Raw genomic sequence first — 22,777 nt, 5'->3', positions numbered from 1 at the left:
GCCAGAGATGCAAATTCTCAGGCCCCACCCGGACGTACTGAATCAGAGCCTCTGGGGTCGGAGGTGGGGTGGAGGCAGCTGTGTGTGAAGAAGCCCTGCTGGGGATTCTGCTGCACAGTCAAGGCACCGTCCCAGGAGAGAAAACTCAGTAAGGAAGTTCACCTGGTGGGCTTTCCAGCTCACCTCCCTCATCGTGTGTGACCTTGGCAGCCCCAGCTCCTTCTCGGCTCCTGTTCTCAGTGTGTGCACATATATACACAGGCATATCACCCCTCAAGGCTGAACAAAGGATTACCAATGGATGACTCTACGGGGTGTCCAAGGGTAGCTGGAAGGACTAACCGGAATTACTGTCCGTGAGTTATACTATTGTGCCGTATTCCTAGTTTTACATCAATGGATGACATAGAAAAGATAATAAAGAGTCCATCATGAGACTTATGAGAACGAAGAGTCCATTTTTCCCTCCCATTAACGTATGGCCCAGGTGAGAGCCAAATAAGGACTTTCTATTCTTTTTCAGAGCTGGGAAAAGTTATGTCTCCTTATTGAGTAATTATTTTCCCCCAGTGGAAAATGTGACTCATATAACTGATGGTGTTTCCCTTTTCGCCACGGACACCAGGAGCCTCAGAAATGAAATCTGTGGCTGAAATGTGTGGGGATTTCTGGAGGGTCCTTATGACCTGAATATCTAGATTATAACTCTCGCTTGAGAGTCGATCTCCCATCCCTTCTGTATTTTCACAGATTCCGTGTTTCATTCCTTCCCATTTCTGGAGGTCATTTCCATCATCTATAGAAGAGATGGCTTGACACAGGTAGCATGTACTTTGATTTGTGGTGCTTGACTTTTATGGTCTGGCTCGTGGACATCCCAGAGCCTCCTCTTGACAAAGGTATCTCGATGTGCCCAGTGGGATAAGGGATCTCTATGACCCCTGACAGAGCATGGCATTGAGGGTGGGAAGGAGATGAGATGAGAGGTGAAGGAGATGAGGCTAAAGAAACTCTGGAATGTGTATGAGGTCTAAACAAGCTGAAGTGTCCTTCTGAGGGACAAACAGCCACAGCAAGATGAGTGGCATGCAGCTGTGTCTGCTCTGGGCCCTCCTGCCACTGCTCTGTCTCCACCAGGGCCTGGAGAGGGGAGCCCTCACCGTCTCATACTTGGCGAACCCTCCCATGACAGCAGGGTCCACGATTCCATTCAGGAGCATGGAGAGTGGGTTTATCGGGAGGCTTTCGTCACTCTGGTACTGGTTTATCATCATCAGGATCTTCTCGTTGGCCACGGACATGGTTTCGATGGCGTTCTCCAGAGGGCTAATTGTGGTCTGTTGAAAACGAGATCAAGAAGAAAGGGCCTCAGCAGGTCGCTTTAAAAATAGATAAAATTATTGGTATTGATTTCATTTGGGGTTGGAATTCAAATGAGGCAATGCTCCCCAAGGGGCTGTAGCAGGCTCTTGTGGTAATTACTGAGCCCTGGGGGTTGCCGGCTGTGTGGGGAGAGACAGGCTGAATCTGTGCTTAGCAAAAGAGGGATCTCCCTGGGGAAATGCAGGCAGGAAGTGTCAGGCGCTCGCTGGGGTCTCAGAGGCTGGGTGTGCTCCAGGGAGGGTTTTTCTTCTTACTACCTGGTGAAAGACGCTCCAATTCAACCCATCTGGTATTGGTTGTGGACCTACTATGTGTGAGCACTTAGCTGAAGGGATTAGAGCAGCTGACGATGTGATCACCCGGCCTGGCCCACAGTAGGTCCCGAGACTTGTTATATGAGGGGTCACTGCTCCAAGGTAGATTCAGTTTAGTTGGGAAGATAAAACTAACCATGTCTTCAACACCTCTTAGAAAGCAAGATAAACACAGTGCCATCAGGTGCTAACTGGCAGAACAGTGGTTCCCAAGAGCATGGGATCGAGAGTAAAACACTAAGCAAGAAGTCTGCACACTTTTTCTGTGAAAGGGCCAGATGTTGTGTGTGGCAACAACTCAACTCTGTTATTGTAGGAAGAAATCAGCTACAGGTGATATGTAAATCAATGAGCATGGTGGTTCCAATAAACCTATTTACAAAATTAGGCGCAGGTGGGCTCTGGCTCACAGGCCATAGTTTCCTGACTCCTGAACTAAACTAAGCAAATAAAAATGAGTGCCAATCTTAGCCATTTTTTCCTGTGTGACCTTGGGCAAGTTTCCCAAACGTTCTGAGCCTCAGTTGACTTACTGGTAAAATGAGGATAAGAAAACCTGCTTCAAAAAGTAGCTGGTAGGGCTTCCCTGGTGGCGCAGTGGTTGAGAGTCCGCCTGCCGATGCAGGGGACACGGGTTCAGGCCCCGGTCCAGGAAGATCCCACATGCCACGGAGCGGCTGGGCCCATGAGCCATGGCCGCTGAGCCTGCGCGTCCGGAGCCTGTGCTCCACAACGGGAGAGGCCACAACAGTGAGAGGCCCACATACCGCAAAAAAAAAAGTAGCTGGTAGTTCCTGTTATTAACTCTTGTAGGTGTCAGGACAGGGACTAGCAGCTGTCCTGAGAAGGGAAGACTCCCTGGCAGGGTGGGTGGGGCTGGAGGGAAGGGTGAAGTAATCCGGGAAAACTTCATGGAGGCAACCCTAAGTGTTAGCATCTGTTCAGTGGTGGTGCTACAGGGCCTGCTTCAGTGGGGACATAGCAAAGATTAGTTGAGATAATATGACACTTGACTTAGCAAAGATTAGTTGAGATAATATGACACTTGACTGACAGCGGAGTTCTTTAAAAAGTGCACCTGCTAGTTATTGTTAACTGTTGAGTATATGTGAAGGGGAGAACCAGCCTCTACAGCCATGCTCTTGGTCATCTTTTTAAACCATTTCCTTAAATCCCTGTGAAATCTTAGCCTCCTCACCCCCCTTCCTTGTTTCTGGACATTTTTGAAAGTGGCTGTCTCTGCAGTGAGAAGGCCCTGGGAGTAGGCTCTCTCCTCTCTCTCTCTGTGATACAAGACACAGTGACACAATGTCATCCTCTTTCCGTCACACATGCACGCACATACACACTCAAGTGAGCATGCGTGCGCGCACGCGCGCGCACGCACACACACACACACACACACACACACACACACACACACAGCTGTGGGGGGAAGGCTGCTCGGCCTGGTAGAGGCGGCAGCCCATGTTCCACAAGCTGCAACCCATGGTCCAGTTTCTGTCAAGCACACAGACCTACCCTGCAGGGGCTTCTCCAAGCTGAGGTCTAGACTGAGTTCTAAAGGAAAATCTATCACAACCACTTGGACTGAGCCCAGTAGCACACCTGGATTTCAACAGTAGCCTGGTATGTCTGAGAGACTCATGCTTTACGGTGAGTTGTTAAAAATGGAAAGTCCTGTTGCTTGGCTTTCTTCCTCATTTCTGAAGCTATTTTTGTATCCCTACATCTTTAACCTCGTTACAGACAACAGGACAGAGAATGAGAACGAAACTCCTTTGGATTCTCACCTCTGGATGTTTGTGTAGATGAGTACGTCACTCTCTAGAGCAGAGCGATGGGGGTTACATATTTGGTGGAAGACCTGGAGGTCCGGAGCTGGTAACAGTTATAAAAGCACTGATCACGGTAAAAGAGATGGCGCCGTTTGTGGACTGCCTCCCCTGTGCCAGCCCATGCTGGGTGTGTCCCACACGTGCTCTCATTCAATCCCCCCAACAGCAGGTAAGTCCTTCACCTAAGGGTAGATGGGGCAGCGCTGGGGAGAGAGCGCCAGTGTCCGAATTCCAAAGGCGAGCTTCTCCCCCACATACAGACCACACTCTGCTACCAAACTTGCCATACACTGGTTGTTAGGACTTGGTCAAGCCCTCAAATCTCTGGTCTCTTTCCTAAGCTGAGCCTCAGTTTCCTTACTGGCAGCACAGGTATATAGCCCCTGCCCAGCTTGCTGTGCGGGGAAAATGAATTATCCTGGAAAATACAGTCAGAGCTCCATACCCTTGGGTTTTACATCCTTGGATTTAACCAACCTCGAATTCAACTAACCACTGATACGGAGGCCCAACTGTATTCACTGTACTTACGCCCTTTTATGTAAGGGACTTAAACAATTTTGGTATCCGAGGGGGCTCCTAGAACCAACACCCTCAGATACTGAGGAATAACTGTACTTTGGAAACAATGTTAAAGGCACTCGGGAAAGCGGTGATAATCCCTCGCCATCGAGTGGTGTTTCACATTCCTCAAAGGCACCTCCCACATTATCACCTTCATGAATCCTCTTAGGAAACCTCTGAACTGTGTAAGATAGACATCATTATTACAACCTACTTCTACCACTGATCACTTTGGCAGTTCAAGCCCCATCTTTGAGCTTCAGTTTTCTCATATGCAAAATAATTTAAATGGACAAGGGCTAGGAATGGGGTTGCACATTGGAGATGTGTAGGCCAAACTGGGCCTGGGTCTGTCATTTAGCCAGCACGTGAGTTCTAAGTTTTTAAGAAACTAATTCAGCTGGAAGGAGTTTGCCACAGCTTCTACCACTCCCCGTTGTCTTAATGGGACGAGTTCCCATATTTACAGTTATCTTCCTGGGCTCTGAAGGTATTTGAATTTATAGCTCTTGGATTAAATGACCTTCAGAGTGTCTTTCAGCTCTGAAATTCCATAGTTTTCTCATGTCTATTTTACAGATGATGAAAACTAAGGCCAGAGATACACTGTGTTTGTCCAACATCCTATAGCTTGTTAATAACCAAGTTGAATTTGGGTCTCTGACCCCCAGCTCAGGACTTCTTGTAAAGATTACATATTCTCAGGGCCAAGAAAAAGGAAAGGACCCTCAATAAGCAGAACTTACACTTGAATCCTATCAGAAAACACCTCTCTGTACAAACAGCACTGTAGTCATGACGATTCATAAAAGAAACAACCAAGAACAAGGTACAAATTCTATACCACAAAAACAAATGCTTGGAGAGGAATTCACTCAGCACCCATGAAACTTCTGTGTCTGAGACATCCTGAAATTCTTGGTAACTCAAATGAGGGAGGCTATCAGAGATAAAGTCACCCTGGTCAACTTTTTGGAGGTTTTCCCAATCCCTTCTATCAGAGGGTATCAGGATAAAAGAAGTGAAACAAAAATGTTGACTATTTCTTTCCTAATTTCAGAATCCTGAGTTCATAAAACGAGGTAAGCACTTCATATATTATGGGTTTCTGCATATTAACTGACTGATTGGTTAATGGATTTACTTAATAACTATTATTCTTTTTAATATAAATTTATTTATTTATTTTTGGCTGCATTGGGTCTTCGTTGCTGTGCGTGGGCTTTCTCTAGTTGTGGTGAGCGGGAGCTACTCTTTGTTGCAGTGCGTGGGCTTCTCATTGCAGTGGCTTCTCTTGTTGCGGAGCACAGGCTCTAGGCATGCGGGCTTCAGTAGTTGCGGCATGCGGGCTCAGCAGTTGTGGCTCGTGGGCTCTAGGGCACAGCCTCGGTAGCTGTGGCGCACAGGCTTAGCTGTTCCATGGCATGTGGGATCTTCGAGGACCAGGGATCGAACCCGTGTCCCCTGCATTGGCAGGCAGATTCTCAACCACTGCACCATCAGGGAAGTCCCTTAATAACTATTCTTGAGCACCAATTATGTGTCTAGGACTATTCCTTGCACTCAGAGATATGGCAGGGAACAAAACGGACAAAAATCTGTCTTCCTGGAGCTCACAGTCTAGTGGAGCTTATATTATAATGCTATTATATTTAAAATTCTAGATATTAAAAATAAACACACAGGCAAATTATGTAGTCTATTAGGAGGTGAGATACCATGGCGGGAGATGAGGCGTTCAGAGAGTGCAGGCGGGAATTCCTTCAGTTTGCCTACAGTCCCGTGGGGACAGCGAAGGAGGAGAGGCACCTTACTGAGCACCACCAGAGGAAAGGGCACAGCCAGGGCCAATGGGTAGAGACTACGGCTTAGTAGAAAGTTTCTGATTTCTCACCTCAAAAATGGGATTCCTAATATGATGTACTTCACACAGTTTTGTGGGATTAAACAGGATAATGTTACAAAGTCCTTGACACAGCACCTGGGACACTTATCCAAGCTTATCATGAACCGATGTGTCCCATGAATAAAGGGCATGAGTAGTTTCTTCCTCTCCAGGGCACTAATTATTGGGGTGGGCTGGGGACATGTTAAGGAAAGAGGAGAGAATGAGTCCATCCAGGTGCCTGGTATGAGAGGTTATAGTCAAACCTCACCTCTTTTACTAACCTTGAGCAACCCACTAACTCACTCGGTTTCCTCATCTGTAAAACGGGAGAATAATAATATCTACCTCGCAGCCTTGTTGAGGGGTTTAAGTGAGGTCACACATGTGAACAGTCTGGCACATGCTCAGTAATGTCTGCTGATGTCATCATCGTTATTATATGGTCCCTAAGGTCTACGCCATGACTGTGAAAAGGAGATTGGAGGACCACCTGGCTGCTGGGGGCCCTTAAGGGCTGAAGGGGGATGGTCTCAATGTTGATCATACAGTAGCTTGAAAACGTCAGTCAGACAATGTCCCTCCTCTGCTTGTGACTCAAATTCACCCAGTGGAAAAGCCCAAGTCCTTATGGTGCCTACAAGGCCCTATATGACCTGCTATCAGACTCCTGCTACTCCCCCGTCACTTGTTCTAATTCAGACATAAGCCTGTTCTGTCCCAGGGCCCTTGCACTTGCTATTTCCTCTGCTAGAATGTCCTTCTCTTCGGTATCTGCAAGGACCATGTCCTCACTTCCTTCAGACCTTTGATCTAAAGCCATTTAGCAGGAAGGATTTCTACGACCATCCTACTTAAAATACCCACCACTCCTTCATCACCTTTCTCTTTTATTTTTCTCCATAGTGGTTATCTCCACCTGACATAGTATATATTCGCTTAGGCTTTTTAGTGCGTCTTTGCCACTAGAATGTAAGCTTCATTGCAAAATCTCTAGGTGCTTGATTGACATGTGTTAGGTACTCATTAAATATTTGTTGAATGAATAAGTGAATAAGACATCCCGAATATGTCCCTGCTTCTCAGATTTCACCGGATTGACCTTTGCATCCTGAGGGCTGCAAGATCCCCAGCTGTTTGAGGACATGGAGACCCTGAAGTGTGTTGAGAAGCAAAACACATGCTATCTGCACCATGGAGTTCAAATACTTGCATTCTAGCCAGAGCTTTGCCTCTGTGTAATTTCCTTTCTCTGAGCTTCAGTTTATCCAAGTATAAAATGGACTCATAGTGAGATTCTGCAGAGGGGTCCCCAAAGGGCTGTTGGGAGGGGAGGATATGAGAGGGTGGTTGTGTCGATTGAGTTCCAGGCCCTCTTCCTCCCCCTGCACCCAACCACAGAAGCTCCCCATTCATCTGCTTTATTACCGGATTCTATGGTACCTTTCATTTGCAGGGAAAAAAATGTTATCTGATGCTTAAAAAAAAAAAAATTTGAAAGCAGGTAAACTGGATGCTGCCTCAGGTCCCTTCCTGCACCAGAATTCCTGGACTCCTGCAGTGGCTTTGAACAAAAGCATTTCCCTTTTTCCAGTCTCAGGAGCCTCCTGAGCCCCACAGACTCACCTGGGACATTTGAGTCACCTCAAACCAGCGCAGGATGCCCGGAAGCTTGTACGCGGTCACAAAGGAGGTCCTCTCGATCCACATCGACTGTCCCGTGGGCAGGGGTGGCAAGGGCAGGAAAGCAACACACATGAAACCTGACCATCAGAGTTTAGTGGGAACCCAGCCAGGCCCCCAGGCCTCCTATCCACCCGGAATCAGAATAAAAATTACAAGACTCAGAAATACGCTCCCACTTTACCCTGAAGAATTCTTTCCCAAGGTGAAGTTTAAGTTTTCCCTGGATTTGGGTCCAGTAAGTTTTAACCTGGGCCTCTGAACAGGCAGAAGTTTTAGGCAATATTGAATGCATCCACCTGCATTTTCTGGGGGGAGGTCTACAGTGTTCATCAGATTCTTCAAGGGACAGTGACTCCCCCAGTGCAAAGAATCACAGTCCAAGGGAAAGAGCTGAGAGAGACTTGGAGCTGTCTCCTCGTGCCAGCCTCGGCCCTCGGGAATAGAAGACAGGTAGGTCCTGGCTGGGAAACACACAGTGACACTGGGGACTGTGAACTCCCTGAGGTTGAAAGGTGCATCTCACGCCAGGCCTGGGTGGTATCTAGAGAGTGGAGAGGCTCAAGAAATGAGAAAGCAAACCCAACGGAAGAGCCTGGAGAATGGGTGTCATCGTACCAATGGAAGCTAGTGTTCCTTCCTTTGGCTTTAGATCAGATGCCCTCCCAATTCTGATTCTGGCAGGTGCAGGCTCTGGTTGGTAAAGGAGGCCCTGGGCAATGATCAAGGCTGCCAAAGGGGAGGGGAGGGGAGATACTTACGGCAAACTCATTCTCAGGGTCAACGGTCCCTCTGCGCACTGGCCGGGAGTAGTGGAACTTCTGCACGTAGTTGGACTTATAAAAGCTGCAAGACAGGAAGAGGCTGAGGCTCCTGAGAGCAAAACCTGACCTGACCCTGTACCGTCCAGGGAGGCCCACTACGGTAAACTCCACGTCTGGCAGAGTCCTCGCTGCAACATTTAAAACCAGGCTTTCCTTGTAAGATGATTTAGAAGCTAGTCGGTCTTAGGCCCTCATGAGAATACAGCACCCCGTAGGGTGCCCCCAAAGTTGGAATTCTATCACTAATGCACATAGTGGTGCCTGGGTTATTGTTTCTTGTGATCTCAATGAAGGGTCTGGATACATCTAAGGTCCTAGGCTAATGTCCCAGGGGTATCTTCCAAGCATCTCCTTAGGTGTCCCAGCCATCCCCCAAATCACTCTCCCTTGAACCTCTGGGGCGGTTCTAACGTCAGGGCCAGCAGGGCATGGTGCTAGCCGTATGGTGGTCATCCCCTGCCCAAGGGTGCCTGGCCGAGAGGTGACGGGAGGCTGAGCTCCAAGCTGAGCTTGAGGATCTGCTCAGCCGCCTGCACTGCCGTGAGGCTGCTTCTCCCCGCAGGAACAGGCCTTTCCTCTCACAAAGGAGCTCCTGCTTCCAACGGGTCTTCCCAGAAGAGAGGCCTTTTCCTAAGCCACTCGAGGTGCTCAACTGGGTGTCTGGGCCTGAGTGGCGTGAGCCAGACAGCTTGGAGGGGGCAGCGTGGTGCCCTGCTTTGTTGCCTCATCCCTGACCTTGCGATCTGGCATTAAACAGACCACACCTGCCTTCATGCTGCTTCCTCTAATGCCCCCTATTTCATTTTATTATTTATTTTTTATTTTATGTTTTGGCTGTGCCTCACAACTTGTGGGTTCCCCAACCAGGGATTGAACCCAGGCCCTCAGCAGTGAAAGCGCCGAGTCCTAACCACTGGACAGCCAGGGAATTCCTCTGATGTCCCCTTTTTACGTCGTAATCTGAACACAACCATTGTCAATGCACCTTAACAAATGCCTACAAGATGTCCCTGTGGAGGAAGTGCTCGGCCTGAGCACCGGCCCTCTGTCCCCCACCTGCCTGTCGCCCGTCTGCCCACACTCTCTGGCTGTGGATTTCTGGAGCCACTCTGGGATCAACCTGAGCAACCGGCTCTCCACGTCCACTTCAGCGAAGCCCACTGCTGCTTCCTGCGGACTCGCTCTGCCACAAGGTGAGCCTCACCCCTCGCTCTCCCCGGCCATCTCTGGTGTCAGCCTTTTCAGGGGCAGAGCCCAGAGGGGTCATGGGAGAGGTGGTGCTTCTCCCAAGAGGAAAAGGGAGGACAGGCTGGCTAAGATAGGGGAGGAACTAGAAGACACCACGGCCTGTCCTGCCACCAGCTCGGCTTGGCAGCCCCATGGGATGCTCCTCCCCAACACTCCCTCCCCTGAGCTGTGGGACTTACTTCATAATCTGGTCAGGCACCGGCTTATTCTTGAACCTTGGGTGTTCATCCAAGACGGGTTGGACAGTGAAACACTGGATGTCTGTGATTCCCGCAGTTAAGAGCTCACAACGTCTCGGTCGGGCAGACAGTTCCAAGCACAGCAGGTCCCAGGTGAGACCTCCCAGGACAGTCCTTCTGGGCCCAAGTTTTTAATGAGTGACCAACCTCAGGGTGCTGGCTGCCAACTAGGTCCTAGTGACCAGTTAGCAGTCACCGTGGTCCTTGTCAGAGCTGCCCGTCACTTGCAACCCATGCCAGGGCTCAGCCTCTGCTAACAGTTGGTTAGTAGTCCTTAATTATCATTATCATTGCTATATTATTATCATTAACAAGAATAACGCCTAATGCATTTATAGCTGTCCATCAACTGCAGCGCACGTCTCCCCATGGTCTCCTTTCATCTCTCCGGTTTTGCTGAGCAGCATTGTTAACGTGAATCATACTTTCCAGAGACAAGGACATCAAGGTCAAAGAAGCTGGACAACCTGTTGAAGGTCACACAGCTTGTGAGCACAGAGCAAGGGCCTGTATTGGGGTCTCTTAACCCTAAGCTCAGGGTTCTTTGATTCCAGACTTCTATTCAGTGCAGTCCTCTGACCAGCAGCATCACCATCACCTGAGAGCTTGTTAGAAATGGTGAATCTCAGGTCCCACCTCAGACCTACTGAATCAGAGTCTGTATTTTATAAGATACTCAGGTGATTCATATGCACGCTCCAGTTTGAGAAGCACTGCTTTAGAGAAGGCAAATACATTCATTTTGTACTCCAACTCTGAAAGTTTGAGAGTAACTGTCTGGGGCAGGAATGTAAGGCCATGTCCAGGCTCAGTGGGAAAGAGGTCCATGATCGATTAGTGATGCCTGCCATGGGCACAGGATACAGGAGAGGCATCAGGTGTGCCAGATCTTTGTCATGCCTATTCTAGACCTTTATTCATTGTAAATCGATAATATCGCAAGCCAAATAAACAAGGTCAGTAGTCACTGGTCCCATCCCTGGACCTTACTTCCCTTTCCCTACCTTCCATAGCTTCTTTACCCATCTCTCTTCTTCAGGTATCCAAGCACTCTCATCCCTCTATTCTACCTGATGACCACCATAACTCCAAAAACTCTTCCCCTAAGCCTGACACTTCTGCCAACTAAGGAATCACAGACTCCTCTTGTTCGCATTCAAATATGCCAATATTTGAATATGGAGTATTCAGATATTCTAATATGATTCCAACTCATTTCCCACCATTATCTCTGAGTATCCAACAGACTATACTGTTCCCTTTGTGTGGACGATTTCCCCACAGCTCCATGAACATTCAATCTATCCTCATCTAGGTGTCCTTTTCCTTCCTGACCCTCCAAAGCAACGCATCTGTACTTAGGACTCTTATCTCTCCAGCTCCCTCTCTTCTCCCTTCTGTTGCTTCCCCACCAGACTGTGAGCTTTCTGATGCAGAGGCTAGGGCTCTTTCACACATAAGAAATGGCCGAAATATAATTCCAAGTTAAATTTAATCCCCCTCCCCCAGTAAGTTCACTTCATACTAATGTCTTGGGGCTTTAACTGTTTTACCTCTGAAGAGTATTTCCACATTAAATGAGAGTGCCTCAGAGAGAGACAGAGAGACACAGAGACACACACACATACGCACACGTGCGCGCGCGCGCGCACACACACACACACACACACACACACACAGAGGAGAGGGCAAGAGCGAGCAACACTTAACACAAATGAATAAACCTCACTGGGAGGATTTCCATAATCAGGAAAACTACCTTCCTTCTCAAGTCAAATAGCAAACAGCCTTCTCTGGGAGGGAAATCACCCTGGATTAAGTCTAGAGCAGGACTGGCAAACTATGGCCCTCGGGTCAAATCCTGCTCACTGCCTGTCCTTGTATGGCTCACAGCTAAGAATACTTTTTATATTTTAAAATATTTGAAAAAAAGTATTATGTGACGTGTGAAAATATATTAAATTCACATTTCGGTGTTCATAAATATAGTCTTATCGGGGCACAGTCATACCCGTCCATTTATGTACTACCTACGGCTGCTCTCCCACCACAGCAGAGTTGAGTAATTGTGACAGAGACACATGGCCCACAGAGACTAAAATATGTCCTATCTGGTCCTTTACAGAGAAGTCTGCCAACCCCTATTTTAAAGTAGGTTCTAAACCATGTCTACTGATCTTAGCAATTGGACTTGGCCTAAGAGAAGAATCCAAACCTGTCCTGGAGAAGCCAGTGACATCAGAGCCCTCTGATCACATCCAGCAGGATGCATGGCTTGACTCTCTCACCATGTGCTGAATGTATGCATGGAACCGTGCTGAATCTATACATGGAACTGTAGCTCCAAGGTCTAGGCAGAGGAGAGGGCGGGGGACAGGAGACACCCAACAGAGACCTTTGCTTTCAAATGTCTTCTACTACTTGGATACCTAAGTGAGAAGACATGAGATTTGTCCGCTTTTCAAACTGCTTGTCAGCTTTGCAACACGTAAAGGCAAGAGAACAGAGCCTTAAGAGCTTAGATTTTGGCAAAAGTCCAACCCGAGTTCAAATCCTAGTTCCATCAATTCCTGGGACCTGGTATAAGCTGCTTACATTTTCCTGAGCCTTAGTCTTCTTATTTGCAAAATGCAGAGTGATACTACCCAACTCACAGGATTACTATGAGGATAAAATGAAACAATGCGTGAGGATAAAATGAAACAATGCCTGGTGCGCCACCATGTTACAATAGTTAATAAAGAACATTCTGTTCACTAATCTTAAACAAAACAATGGCACTACAGAAAGAATGCAGACTTCGAGACAGATCTTGGAGTTCAAATCTCAACTCCATCATTAACTAGCTTTGTAACCCTAGGCAAAGCACCTTACCTCTCTGCCCTGTATGTTCCTTCTCTATGAAATAGGGAAAATCAATACCCACCTAATAGGGTTGTATGGGGATTAGAAAAATTAGTTATACAACACTCAGTCTCATGTGTGGCATGAAGAAGATATTTAGCAAATGTCAGCTCTCCCACTTTCTCTTTTCTACCTGGTTCCTGGAGCTGAATCAGGCCTGCATATAATGACGTGGCCCAGTCACACAAGCTCTCCCCTCCCACCACGAGTTAAAAGGTCACAGAGTTGTTCAACACCAGGATATCCACTTAGAAGGGCCTTAGTACTAATCCCATGTCTCGCCTATAACCAAACTCGCATTTGTAACCAGCCAGGCCCACCACCGGTTGCACTTCCTCCTGCAAACAACCATGGTAGAGCAGGCATGAAGGGCAGGCGAGCACAATGAAAAGGTTACAGATGAATATTTATCACGCGAGTGGAAAATATTTGGATTAAGTTTCGGCAGACTTAGCAGACCAGCCATGAAACCTGTCAGCCCCATTTTAAAGGATGTAACTTAATTTGTGCTACAGGGTGCAACACAGGAGCCAGGCTAGGTTAACGTACCCCCTCCCCCGTCGCTCAGCTGTCTGCCTTATCCTTGGGTCTGTACCCTCTCTGACCCCCTGAGCCCTGACCCAGCCCAGCGTCAGAACCGGCCTTATGAACATTATGCTTTGCTGCAATGGAGCCCATTTCCAGCACGCTCTACCCAACCTCACTAGCACCATCTCCTGTAGCCTTGGCCTTCTGTGTGCTCCAGAGAGCTGGCTCCATCGGTGGTACCTCCCTCCCTCCTTCCTTTCTCTATCTATCTCCTCTTGCTTTTTCCTTCTCTCTTGTTTTCTTTCTCTTTCTGTTAACCAGCAAGTATTTTCTGAGAGTTGGCTTCGGGGATTACTGCAGTGAGCTTGGCAGCGCAGGTCTCTGCCCTCCCGGAGCTTCTGTTCTAGTTCTGTCTTTGAGAGCACAACAGATAACGACAGATTGAGATCAATTCTCTAAAGCAAACAAACAGGGTTTCAGATAACAGAGTCCAGAAGGCTTCCGATATGGGGGCCAGGGAAGGCCTCTTGTGGGAGGTGACACTGAGTTAGGATCTGATGGGTGAGACAGGAGCTGGGGGAAAGGCATTCCAAGCAGAGGGAAGAGAGAATGCACAGGCCCAGAGGCGGGAACAAGCTGGGCATGTTTAAGGAACAGAAACAAGATCTGTGCGGCCAGAGAGAAAGGGAAGGAAGAGTCGGAGGCGAGGACACTGGAGACACAGGAAGGGGTCAGATGATGGACAGACAGCCTCGCAGGCCTTGGTCGGGAGTTTGGGTTTTATTATAAGGGCAATGTGGCACCATTCCAGTTCTCGGAACCTTTGCTTTTGCGGATGGCGGCTCTTCCCGCTGTCTGGGACATTCTTCCCACCTCCCACTAAGCTTTGGCTCATTACCTCACCTTCAACATCGCCCTCCTCAAGGAAGCGTTCCCTGCCCTCCCAATCACGGCAAGCTGAAGGGCTTTCTTTCAGCATTGATCACGTTTTTCTAAATGCATATTTAACAATGCAATTAGCTGTTCAATGTCTTTTACTTGCTACACTGAAAGCTCCCTGGAGGTAGAACCCCTTTGTGAGTGTAGTCTCCAATGCCTTGCACAAGGCTTGGCAGAGTCAGGGCTGGCAGTACTCATCACAAGAATGAAGGAATGAGTGAGTGAGTGAATTCATCAATGAAGGCAACATTTAGAGTTTCCTGAGATGGGTTCTTTTTGGATCCCACACTGGACACTAATGTTGGCACCACTGCAATGATTCTGGCAGCAGTTCTGAGCTCTAAGACGGGGCTCTGTGGACTGAAGTCCCGGCAGGGCTGCCCATGCCTGGCCCTTGGCTGGGGCATTCTTAAAGGATACACTGGCCTGGGGCATTCTTCACATCATCGCCGGGGGCAGAGGTTGTGTTCATCTTCTCTGCGTTGGGGAACTGGCTCATCAGCTGCATCTGGAAATCTTCTCTTCGCTCATACTCCTTCCCTCGGTAGATGAACACTTTGTTCTGCAGAGAAATGACACCCATCAGAGATCCCCGGGCCCAGCCTTGGAGGAGATGGTTCAAGCAAAGCTGGGAGGCCTGTCATGGGGACCTTCTATAGATCTCTCCACTCTCTGTTTCTCCCCAAGGGAAAGAAAGGAAGAGCTCAAGTCACTGACCTTCTAGCTAGGCACACCACTTCTTTAAAAAGATGGGTTCTAAAGGGAGAGGAGATCATGGATGCTGAGAACTTTTTCTTCCAACGATCTTAAGTGCAGCTTCCAGAATAATTCCTCACTCAGCTTTCACTGTGTCACACCCACTCTCCCATTTACTTGACCACACAGTTTCCCTCCTGCCTTTAATGGACCTTGTGGGCTGGACCTGTGGGCTGGAAGGGACCAGCATTCAGGTCCTTCACCACTTGGATCTGTGGAAACACGCTCTTTATTGCTCCTTGACCATGTTAGCTTCTTTTAGACTGGTCGTTTTCAAACAGGGCGTGATTTGGGATGCTGGCAATGCCTGGAAACATTTTTGGTTGTCACGGCTCCAGAGCGGGCCACTACTGGAACCTAGTGGGTAGAGGCCCAGGGTGCTGCTAAACATCCTTCAGTGCACAGGACAGGCCCTCACAGCTAAGAGTCACCTGGTCTAAAATGTCCACAGAGCTGAAGGTGAGAAACCCTGTTTTAGACCATATCTGTGCTGCCTCTAATGGCCCCTAAATTCTTCTGTCCAAACCCATGTCTGCCACTGACCTTTATATATCAGTGTTTGTTTCCAAACCTGGCCTCTCATCACAAAAGCCTAGGAGCCTTCTAGAAGTTCAGATTCTTGGGCCTCACTCCAGACCTGCTGAAATGGAGTCTGTGGGAGTGGGACCCAGGAACGTGAACTTTTAACAAGTTCCCCAGGGGTCTGTGATGCAGGATCAGGTGTGGGAAGTCATCTCTATTCCATGCAGGAAACCTTCACTAGCTCCCCCCTCTGCAGCTCACTCTGGAGGGCCACCCTGACTGCCGCACCGACTGGTCATGGTGAGTGGTTTGTCTCCTTGACGAGACTCAATCAGGGGAGGTCAGGTTTCTTTTGTATCTCCCTGACCTGAGGATTGAACCACAGACTCAAAGACCAGAAGAGAAGTCTTCAGCTGACCTAACGCAACTCTCTCCCTGATGAATCAATAATCCAGGAAAGCAGCAGTTCAGACACTGTGCTCCAGGGGATCCCTGAGGGGCCCCAAGACCCCGTCAGGGCCTCACAAGATTAAAACTCTTTTCATAACAGCCATTTTCCTTTTTCACTCTCATTCTCTCATGAGTATACATTTAAGGCTGCATGATGTGTGGTATCACCAACAGACTGAATGCAGAAGCAGATATAAGAATCTAAGCTGCCTTCTCTTAATCTAGATATTTAAGAGATTTGCAAAAATATGAAACAATCTCACTATATGCACTAATTTTTTATTGGAAAATACAGCCATTTTCATAAAGATCTAATTTATGTTAACATATGATGGGTTTATTCTTCTTATTTTTAAATAAATGGATACAGTTAATCCTCCGTGTCTTCAGGTTCTTAATCCATGGATTCAGCCGTGTATCAAAAATATTTGAAAAAAAATTCCAGAAAGTTCCAAAAGGCAAAACTTGAATTTGCTGCACTCCAGCAACTATTTACATAGCATTTACATTGTATTTGGTATTATAAGTAGTCCAGAGGTGATTTAAAGCGCTTAGGAGGTTATATGCAAATACTACACTATTTCATACAAGGGACTTGAGTACTACATTTTGGTATCTGCAGAGGGTCCTGAAACCAATTCCTGGTGGATACCAAGGGACAACTGCATTTAAAAATCTTCTTAGCTTTAATTTTGAGTATCGTAAATGTAGACAGATAAAGTCTACAGATACAGAAGTTCTTCAGGGGCCTTGATCATTTTTCAGAGAGAAAATGGCCCTGAGACCAAAAGGTCTGACAACTAGTGCTCTGCAGTGCCTGCTGGGTAGCAGAGCTCCTCCAGCCTCTCTGAGCACCTCATTCCCAGTATGGGGTGCTCACTACCTCACAAGGCAGCTCTGATTGCTGTGTATGTCGAGAAACACGGGGGGTGGCTGAGGTGCTGAGGATGGAGGGGGACTGGGGTGTGTGTGAAGGTGGGGACAGCGTTCAGACAGAGAAGAGCACAGGTTCTGAGCACAAGCAGAGCCTCAAAGCACAGAGGGAGAGCCGGGATGCCAAGGCCGCGGATCCCTGGCCTGTGTCTGCGTCACCCACAGACTTACCCGGAGAAAGGAGGGGAAACCCTGGCCGTAGTATCCCACAGCAAAGTAGTCTGGCTTGGGTCTGAGGATTTTCATGATGTTTTCATAGAATTTTGCCTGCTGGACCTGGAAGAAGAAAACCCATAGCTTGTGACAACACAGATGTGTATTAAAGGCACATTCAACTCCAAGAGGCCACAGTTAAGATGGGATCCTTCCACCAGAACCAATGTGCCGAGTGCACGTGTTTGCATAGTCATGGAACTGTCCGTAATCATAATAGTGATGGCTGTAACCAGATACCCTGTTAATCACGCTACCTGCACCAGCACATTTACTTGCATTGCCCTCATGACAATCCCATGGAATTGTATCTCTGTTTTGCAGATAAAGAAATGGTATCTCACAGCGCAGCCAGGAAGTACGGAACTGAATCCAGCCAGCTGTTCAGAGCCCCCAGCAGCATCGTCACTCCACTCTCACTGGAAGTGTGTTTGTGACGGCCTACGGATGGATAAGTGTTTCCGGATATAGATGTCTTCTTATGTATGCACACCTAACATATTTCATCAATTCCAAGAGGTGTGTGTTTTTCATATTTTAACATCTTTGAAAATAGTTTGTGTTTTACTTTACACCTAATGGCATCTCCCAATTACTATTAACTGGAGAGAAATCATGATGGGGCACGTAAAATAGACTGGTGCATCTTAAATTGGACACAACATGGAAGATAAATGTGTGTGGCCCCGGACATGAAGCCTGTGCGATGTGGGCTTGGTGCACGGATGTGCATGCCCATCAGCGTGTGCGTGAGTGTACACTGGGTACGTGTGTGTGCATGGATGTGTGCTCTGTGTGTGCCTGTGCACTGCACAGGTTTAGAAGGCGTGCGTGCCTCCACACCCACAAACAACTATGTGGACAGACTCAGGTAGATGTAAGTGTTTCTTGGTGCAAGTAGTGTGTGTGTTTGCATCATACCTTAGAACACTATAATCCACGTCCACGCCCCCACCAGAAGCTATCAATCTTCTTCCAACATTCTGACTCTTGTTTTACAGTTCCCTACGAACAGCTGGACTGGCATCTCAAAATGGGCTCAGATGGGGCCCTGGGGTCCTGGCTCTCAGGCCAGTGGGAAGAGAGTGGGGGGAGCAGACAAAAAGTTCTGCATTTTCCCTGCAGGGGTCACCCACCCCCAAGCCCTGGCCTCTGCGGCATAAACAGGATAGGCTGGCTTCCCCCCACTTTCCACTGGTACCACCAAGTCACAAGCTTCGAGGAGCTAATGGGGATGGCCAGATGGGGAGCATTTTAATGTGATTTACCTGTTAATCAGAAAGCACGCATTTGCGTTTTTATTTAATTGGCCTAGTGATTTGTGGGAATTTTCCTGCAAATGTAGCACAGTGTTTACTGGGTGGGCAACGGCAGCGGCCCCAACGCCAAGCAGGTACTTAACGCTCCATCTGAGAAACTGATGAGTTTTCCCAGAAGACCTCCCTTGGGAAATATTCCCAACTGGGAGGGAGATGCTCAGCACAGCCTGGCTCAGCTCAGGCCCTACTTCCATTCCTTTCCTGATGTCCTAACCCCATGTGGCTTCCTGCCCCGCCTCCCCCTCTGCCCAGCCTCTCTGCCGGGCTAAGGCCCTGAGCACCCAGCCTCCAGGGCAGTCAGCTCCCCCTGGGGACAGCTTACCAGGTTCTGGCTCAGCAGCTGATAGTCAAAGATTTCCATCTCATACTGTTCCGCCAGCTCCTTGCACAGACTGATGGCCTCTTCCCACATCTACGAGGAAGGTCATGGAGACAACGGTTAGGGGGACCTCCAGGCTTGCAGAGCCCTTGCTAAGGAAGGGACCAGGGCAGCTCTCTCCTGGGACTGAGCCACGGGCCTTACTCTGGCCCGGACCCAGTCCTACACCCAGGGAGCTGAGCGTTTCCCAGGAAGCAGACCTACCCTCTGCCTCTCACCCTAGTTTCGTGATAAATAATGGAACACCCACAGACGAGGCTGGATACTTTATTTACATGCTCTCGGGATCTTCACAACCACCCTGAGAGGTGACTAGTAGCATCTGCATTTCCCAGGTGAGAAATGGAGGCTCAGATCAGCAGAGCATCTGCCCCAGGTCAAACGCCCAACCAAAAGCAGGGCCAGGATGCACACGAGTGTGACCCTCGACCTTGTGCTTCATTCCCTCCCTTAGAAGTGCTCAGTAAATGAACATTTGACTGCCTCAGCTCCCTGTGTGCAGGTGGGGCAGGGAGGTGGTAACCCCATTTCCCAAACAGAAATGGTTCACAAAGAAGTAAGAGGGCAGTGAGTTTCCGGGGACAGAGTTGACGCCAGATCCAGTTCCCCTGATGTTCGCTCTTAGGATCTTTCCACTCTGCCAGTCCGTCACTTTCTTTTTTCCTTTGGCCAACTTTCTTCCCTCCCTCCCTTCCTCCCTCCCTCTCTTTCTCTCACTTTTTAAAAAACTTGTGGTGAGGACACAACCTGAGATCTACCCACTTAACAGATTTTTAAATGCACAATACAGAATTGTTAACTATAGGCCCAATGTTGTACAGAAGATGTCTAGAATTTATTCATCTTGCGTAAATGAAATTTTATACCCATCACTTCTTAACGGTGTTATTTAGGGTGACTGTGCAGGGGGCAGCATGAAAAAGAGTGATGAAAACTTTTTTTAAATAGGTCTTTTCCATCTTTAAAAAAAAATCTGAAAAACAAACTCTGGACAGAGGGGGTCCTTTTCATCTGCTCCGTTTTGACTGAAACCAATAGATTATCATTCCATCCTTGATCAAAGGGGTCATCAACCTCTGCAGAGAGGCAGAGGGAGGTGCTGGGTGGGCTGGAGATCTGGCAATCTCAAGGGACACCCATTACATTTCACATTTGGCTTAAAATGGAAGATGCACCTTAATGGAAAAGCTGGGGGAGGTGGGGGAGGAGAGAGGCGACGTTGCCAAAACACAGTGTGTGCTTTGTCGCAAAAGTGCTCTCTCTGCATCCAAGCATAAAAATAAATAAAGGCAAGTGCTGAGTGGAGGAGCCACGGCTGTAAACCCATGGACAGCTTAGTGAGCAGCATAAAAATGCTTTATGTGCCAGGAGGAATCAAGTCCACAGACCAGGCTGGGCTGAGGCTTTTTTTTTTTTTTTGGCTGCATTGTGTCTTCGTTGCTGCGCGTGGGTTTTCTCAAATTGCGGTGAGAGGGGGCTACTCTGTGTTGCAGTGTGTGGGCTTCTCACTGCGGTGGCTTCTCGTTGCGGAGCACGGGCTCTAGGTGTGTGGGCTTTAGTAGTTGTGGTGCGTGGGCTCAGTAGTCATGGCTCAAGGGCTCTAGAGCGCAGGCTCGGTAGTTGTGGCACACGGGCTTAGCTGCTCCACCGCATGTGGGATCTTCCCCGGACCAGGGATCGAACCCGTGTACCCTGCACTGGCAGGAGGATTCTCAACCACTGTGCCACCAGGGAAGTCCCTGGGGCTTTCTTTAAAACCCCCAGGCCGGGCCAGGGGACTGTTCAGCTCAAGTGGAGGTCTTTGCCAACTTCCCACCATAACATGCCAGAAATACTCTCCCCATGTGTTAAGAGATCACTAAGGGGCCAAGGAGGGGGACAGGCAGGGAGTCAGATACCTGGAATTTCCTTCAGGTCTGCCCATGTGGTCACTAAGACCTCTGACAGTCCCTGATCCCTGAGTCTCATACATTAGTTACTGAGCATCTGCTGGCTTCTGGGCATGGTATACACTGACGGAACAGTGATAAAAATGGCCAAGACACAGTCTCTGCTTTCATGACATAGGAGTGTGTAAAGCACACACATAAACAGATGTACTAGTTGGGTTTTGAGGGATGTACAGGAGTCCACCAGGTAATGACAGATGGACTTATGGAGTAGAAAGTCATTGTGTGTGTCTAGATCAATGAGTCTCCATGAGGGGAGATATGGGGAAAGGAAGTTAAAGGGATGCTAAAGAGTTTGGGCTTCATTCTAGAAGCTACGACAGCAGTGGCTTCCAGGGTGAGCTATACCCATCTGCCCCCTCCTCTCTGCTCCCAAAGTACTTTAATACCACCCCGTTCCCACCTCCTTTCCCCGTTTTTGCACAACACCAAAGGGTTGTGTGCAAAAAAAGATGATAATCGGTATGTCTGCTTTACCCACTAGATAATAAGCCCCTTGACACTGGGGATTATGCCTTTTTCCTCTCTGCTCAGCACAGAGTGGGTTGAACTGGATAGTTGGCAGAGGACAAGGCTTGACATGTCCTTTTGGGGCTTTCACACTGTGACCGACTTAGTCAGCTCATAAACCAAGAGTAAGCTCTGACATCGAGTCAGCAGGACAGGAGGTTCCAGGGATGGCAGAGTCTCTGCCCTCAAGAGGCTTATAATTGTAAATTATAAAGACAGTGTTCTCCAACTGCTCAACTCCTGGGAATTTATAAGCCCTTCCACAGACATTACCTCATTTTATCTTTCCAGGGAAGGTGGGAAGATCAGACTAAGACAGATGCAATGAACTGCAGTGACAGAACAGGCCAAAATTAAGTATTAAATTGTGTCTTGATGAACTGTAAGAGGCCTTGCCATTCAGAGGAGAGGCAGAGCTGTACGGAAGCTGGAGGACTCAAGAAAAACTTGACAGGGGAAGTGGCCAGTCAACTGGGGCCTCGAGGGCAGAGTAGGTAATAACGATGACAGTTAAAATTTAACAAGCTACTACTATGTACCAGGTCCTCTGTTAGGTGCTCTACATGCATTTTCTCACCTAATTTTCACAATGCAACTAGGAAGTACGTACTGTTAATGTCCCACTATTATGGATGGGGAATTGGAATCTCTGAAAGGCCAAGGAGATTGTGGGTGGTAGAGGAACGAGGCTTGAAACCCAGAGCCTGAGCACTTAACCACCGTGCTATGCTTCCTACAGCATTTGGGTTGGTGTTTCCTGAAGGTCTACTGGAGACTGGAGGATGGGCAGTAGCAGGTCTGGCCAACCTCCAGACCAAACCCAACAAAACATCCTGTTCTTGCTGTTTAGAGATCAATGGTGGTACCATGATGTCATTCATACATTCAATTAATTAAGTTATTCAATATATATCTACTAGGCCCCATATGTAAGGCTCTGTGCTAGCTACGGGGCACTTAGCAGTGGACAAGGCAAGTCTCTGTGCTCATGGCCTTCTAAAGTGGGGAGCCAGACATGAGCAAGCAAAAACAAAACGATCAAGGTCATGTCTGAGAGTGATAAGTACTCTGAAGATAAGTCAGTAAGAGTGACTCAGGGCAGGAGTGCTGCTGTGTCTCAGGTGGTCTGGGAAGGCCTCCTTCAGGACATGACATCCTTTGCTTGGGCAAAACCCTGAGCTGTGAGAAGGAGCTGGCCATGGTAAGATATGGAGGAGAAATGTTCTAAGCTGGGAAAAGCAAGTGCAAAGGCCCTGAGGTGGAAAAGAGCTTGGCATAGAGCATGTGAGCAAAAGGGAGCCTGGCAGAGATGAAATGAGAGAAGTAGTCAGGGGACAGCTCGTGTGGGGCCTCATGGGTCATGGGAGGGATTGTGTAATTTGTTCTAAGTGGATTGG

The 22,777-nt window shown here is 48.3% G+C and overlaps 1 protein-coding gene across 1 annotated transcript in view; it reads right to left on the bottom strand.

The window, feature by feature from the left end:
* Positions 1–22,777, bottom strand: part of DOCK2 (dedicator of cytokinesis 2) — a gene marked incomplete at its 5' end in the record, with an annotated part of 407,839 nt that overhangs the window by 14,954 nt on the left and 370,108 nt on the right. Inside the window, 7 exons of the mRNA XM_082650723.1 lie at positions 1,161–1,337; positions 7,611–7,697; positions 8,429–8,513; positions 9,919–10,000; positions 14,770–14,911; positions 17,182–17,286; positions 18,865–18,954. Of these exons, the coding sequence (XP_082506849.1) occupies positions 1,161–1,337; positions 7,611–7,697; positions 8,429–8,513; positions 9,919–10,000; positions 14,770–14,911; positions 17,182–17,286; positions 18,865–18,954 (768 nt within the window). The remainder of the gene's footprint in view (positions 1–1,160; positions 1,338–7,610; positions 7,698–8,428; positions 8,514–9,918; positions 10,001–14,769; positions 14,912–17,181; positions 17,287–18,864; positions 18,955–22,777) is intronic.

The sequence above is a fragment of the Grampus griseus genome (genome assembly GCF_964374135.1).
Source record: "Grampus griseus genome assembly, chromosome: 3".
NCBI classification, from domain to species: domain Eukaryota; kingdom Metazoa; phylum Chordata; class Mammalia; order Artiodactyla; family Delphinidae; genus Grampus; species Grampus griseus.
This window is presented reverse-complemented; position numbering and strand designations above follow the sequence as displayed.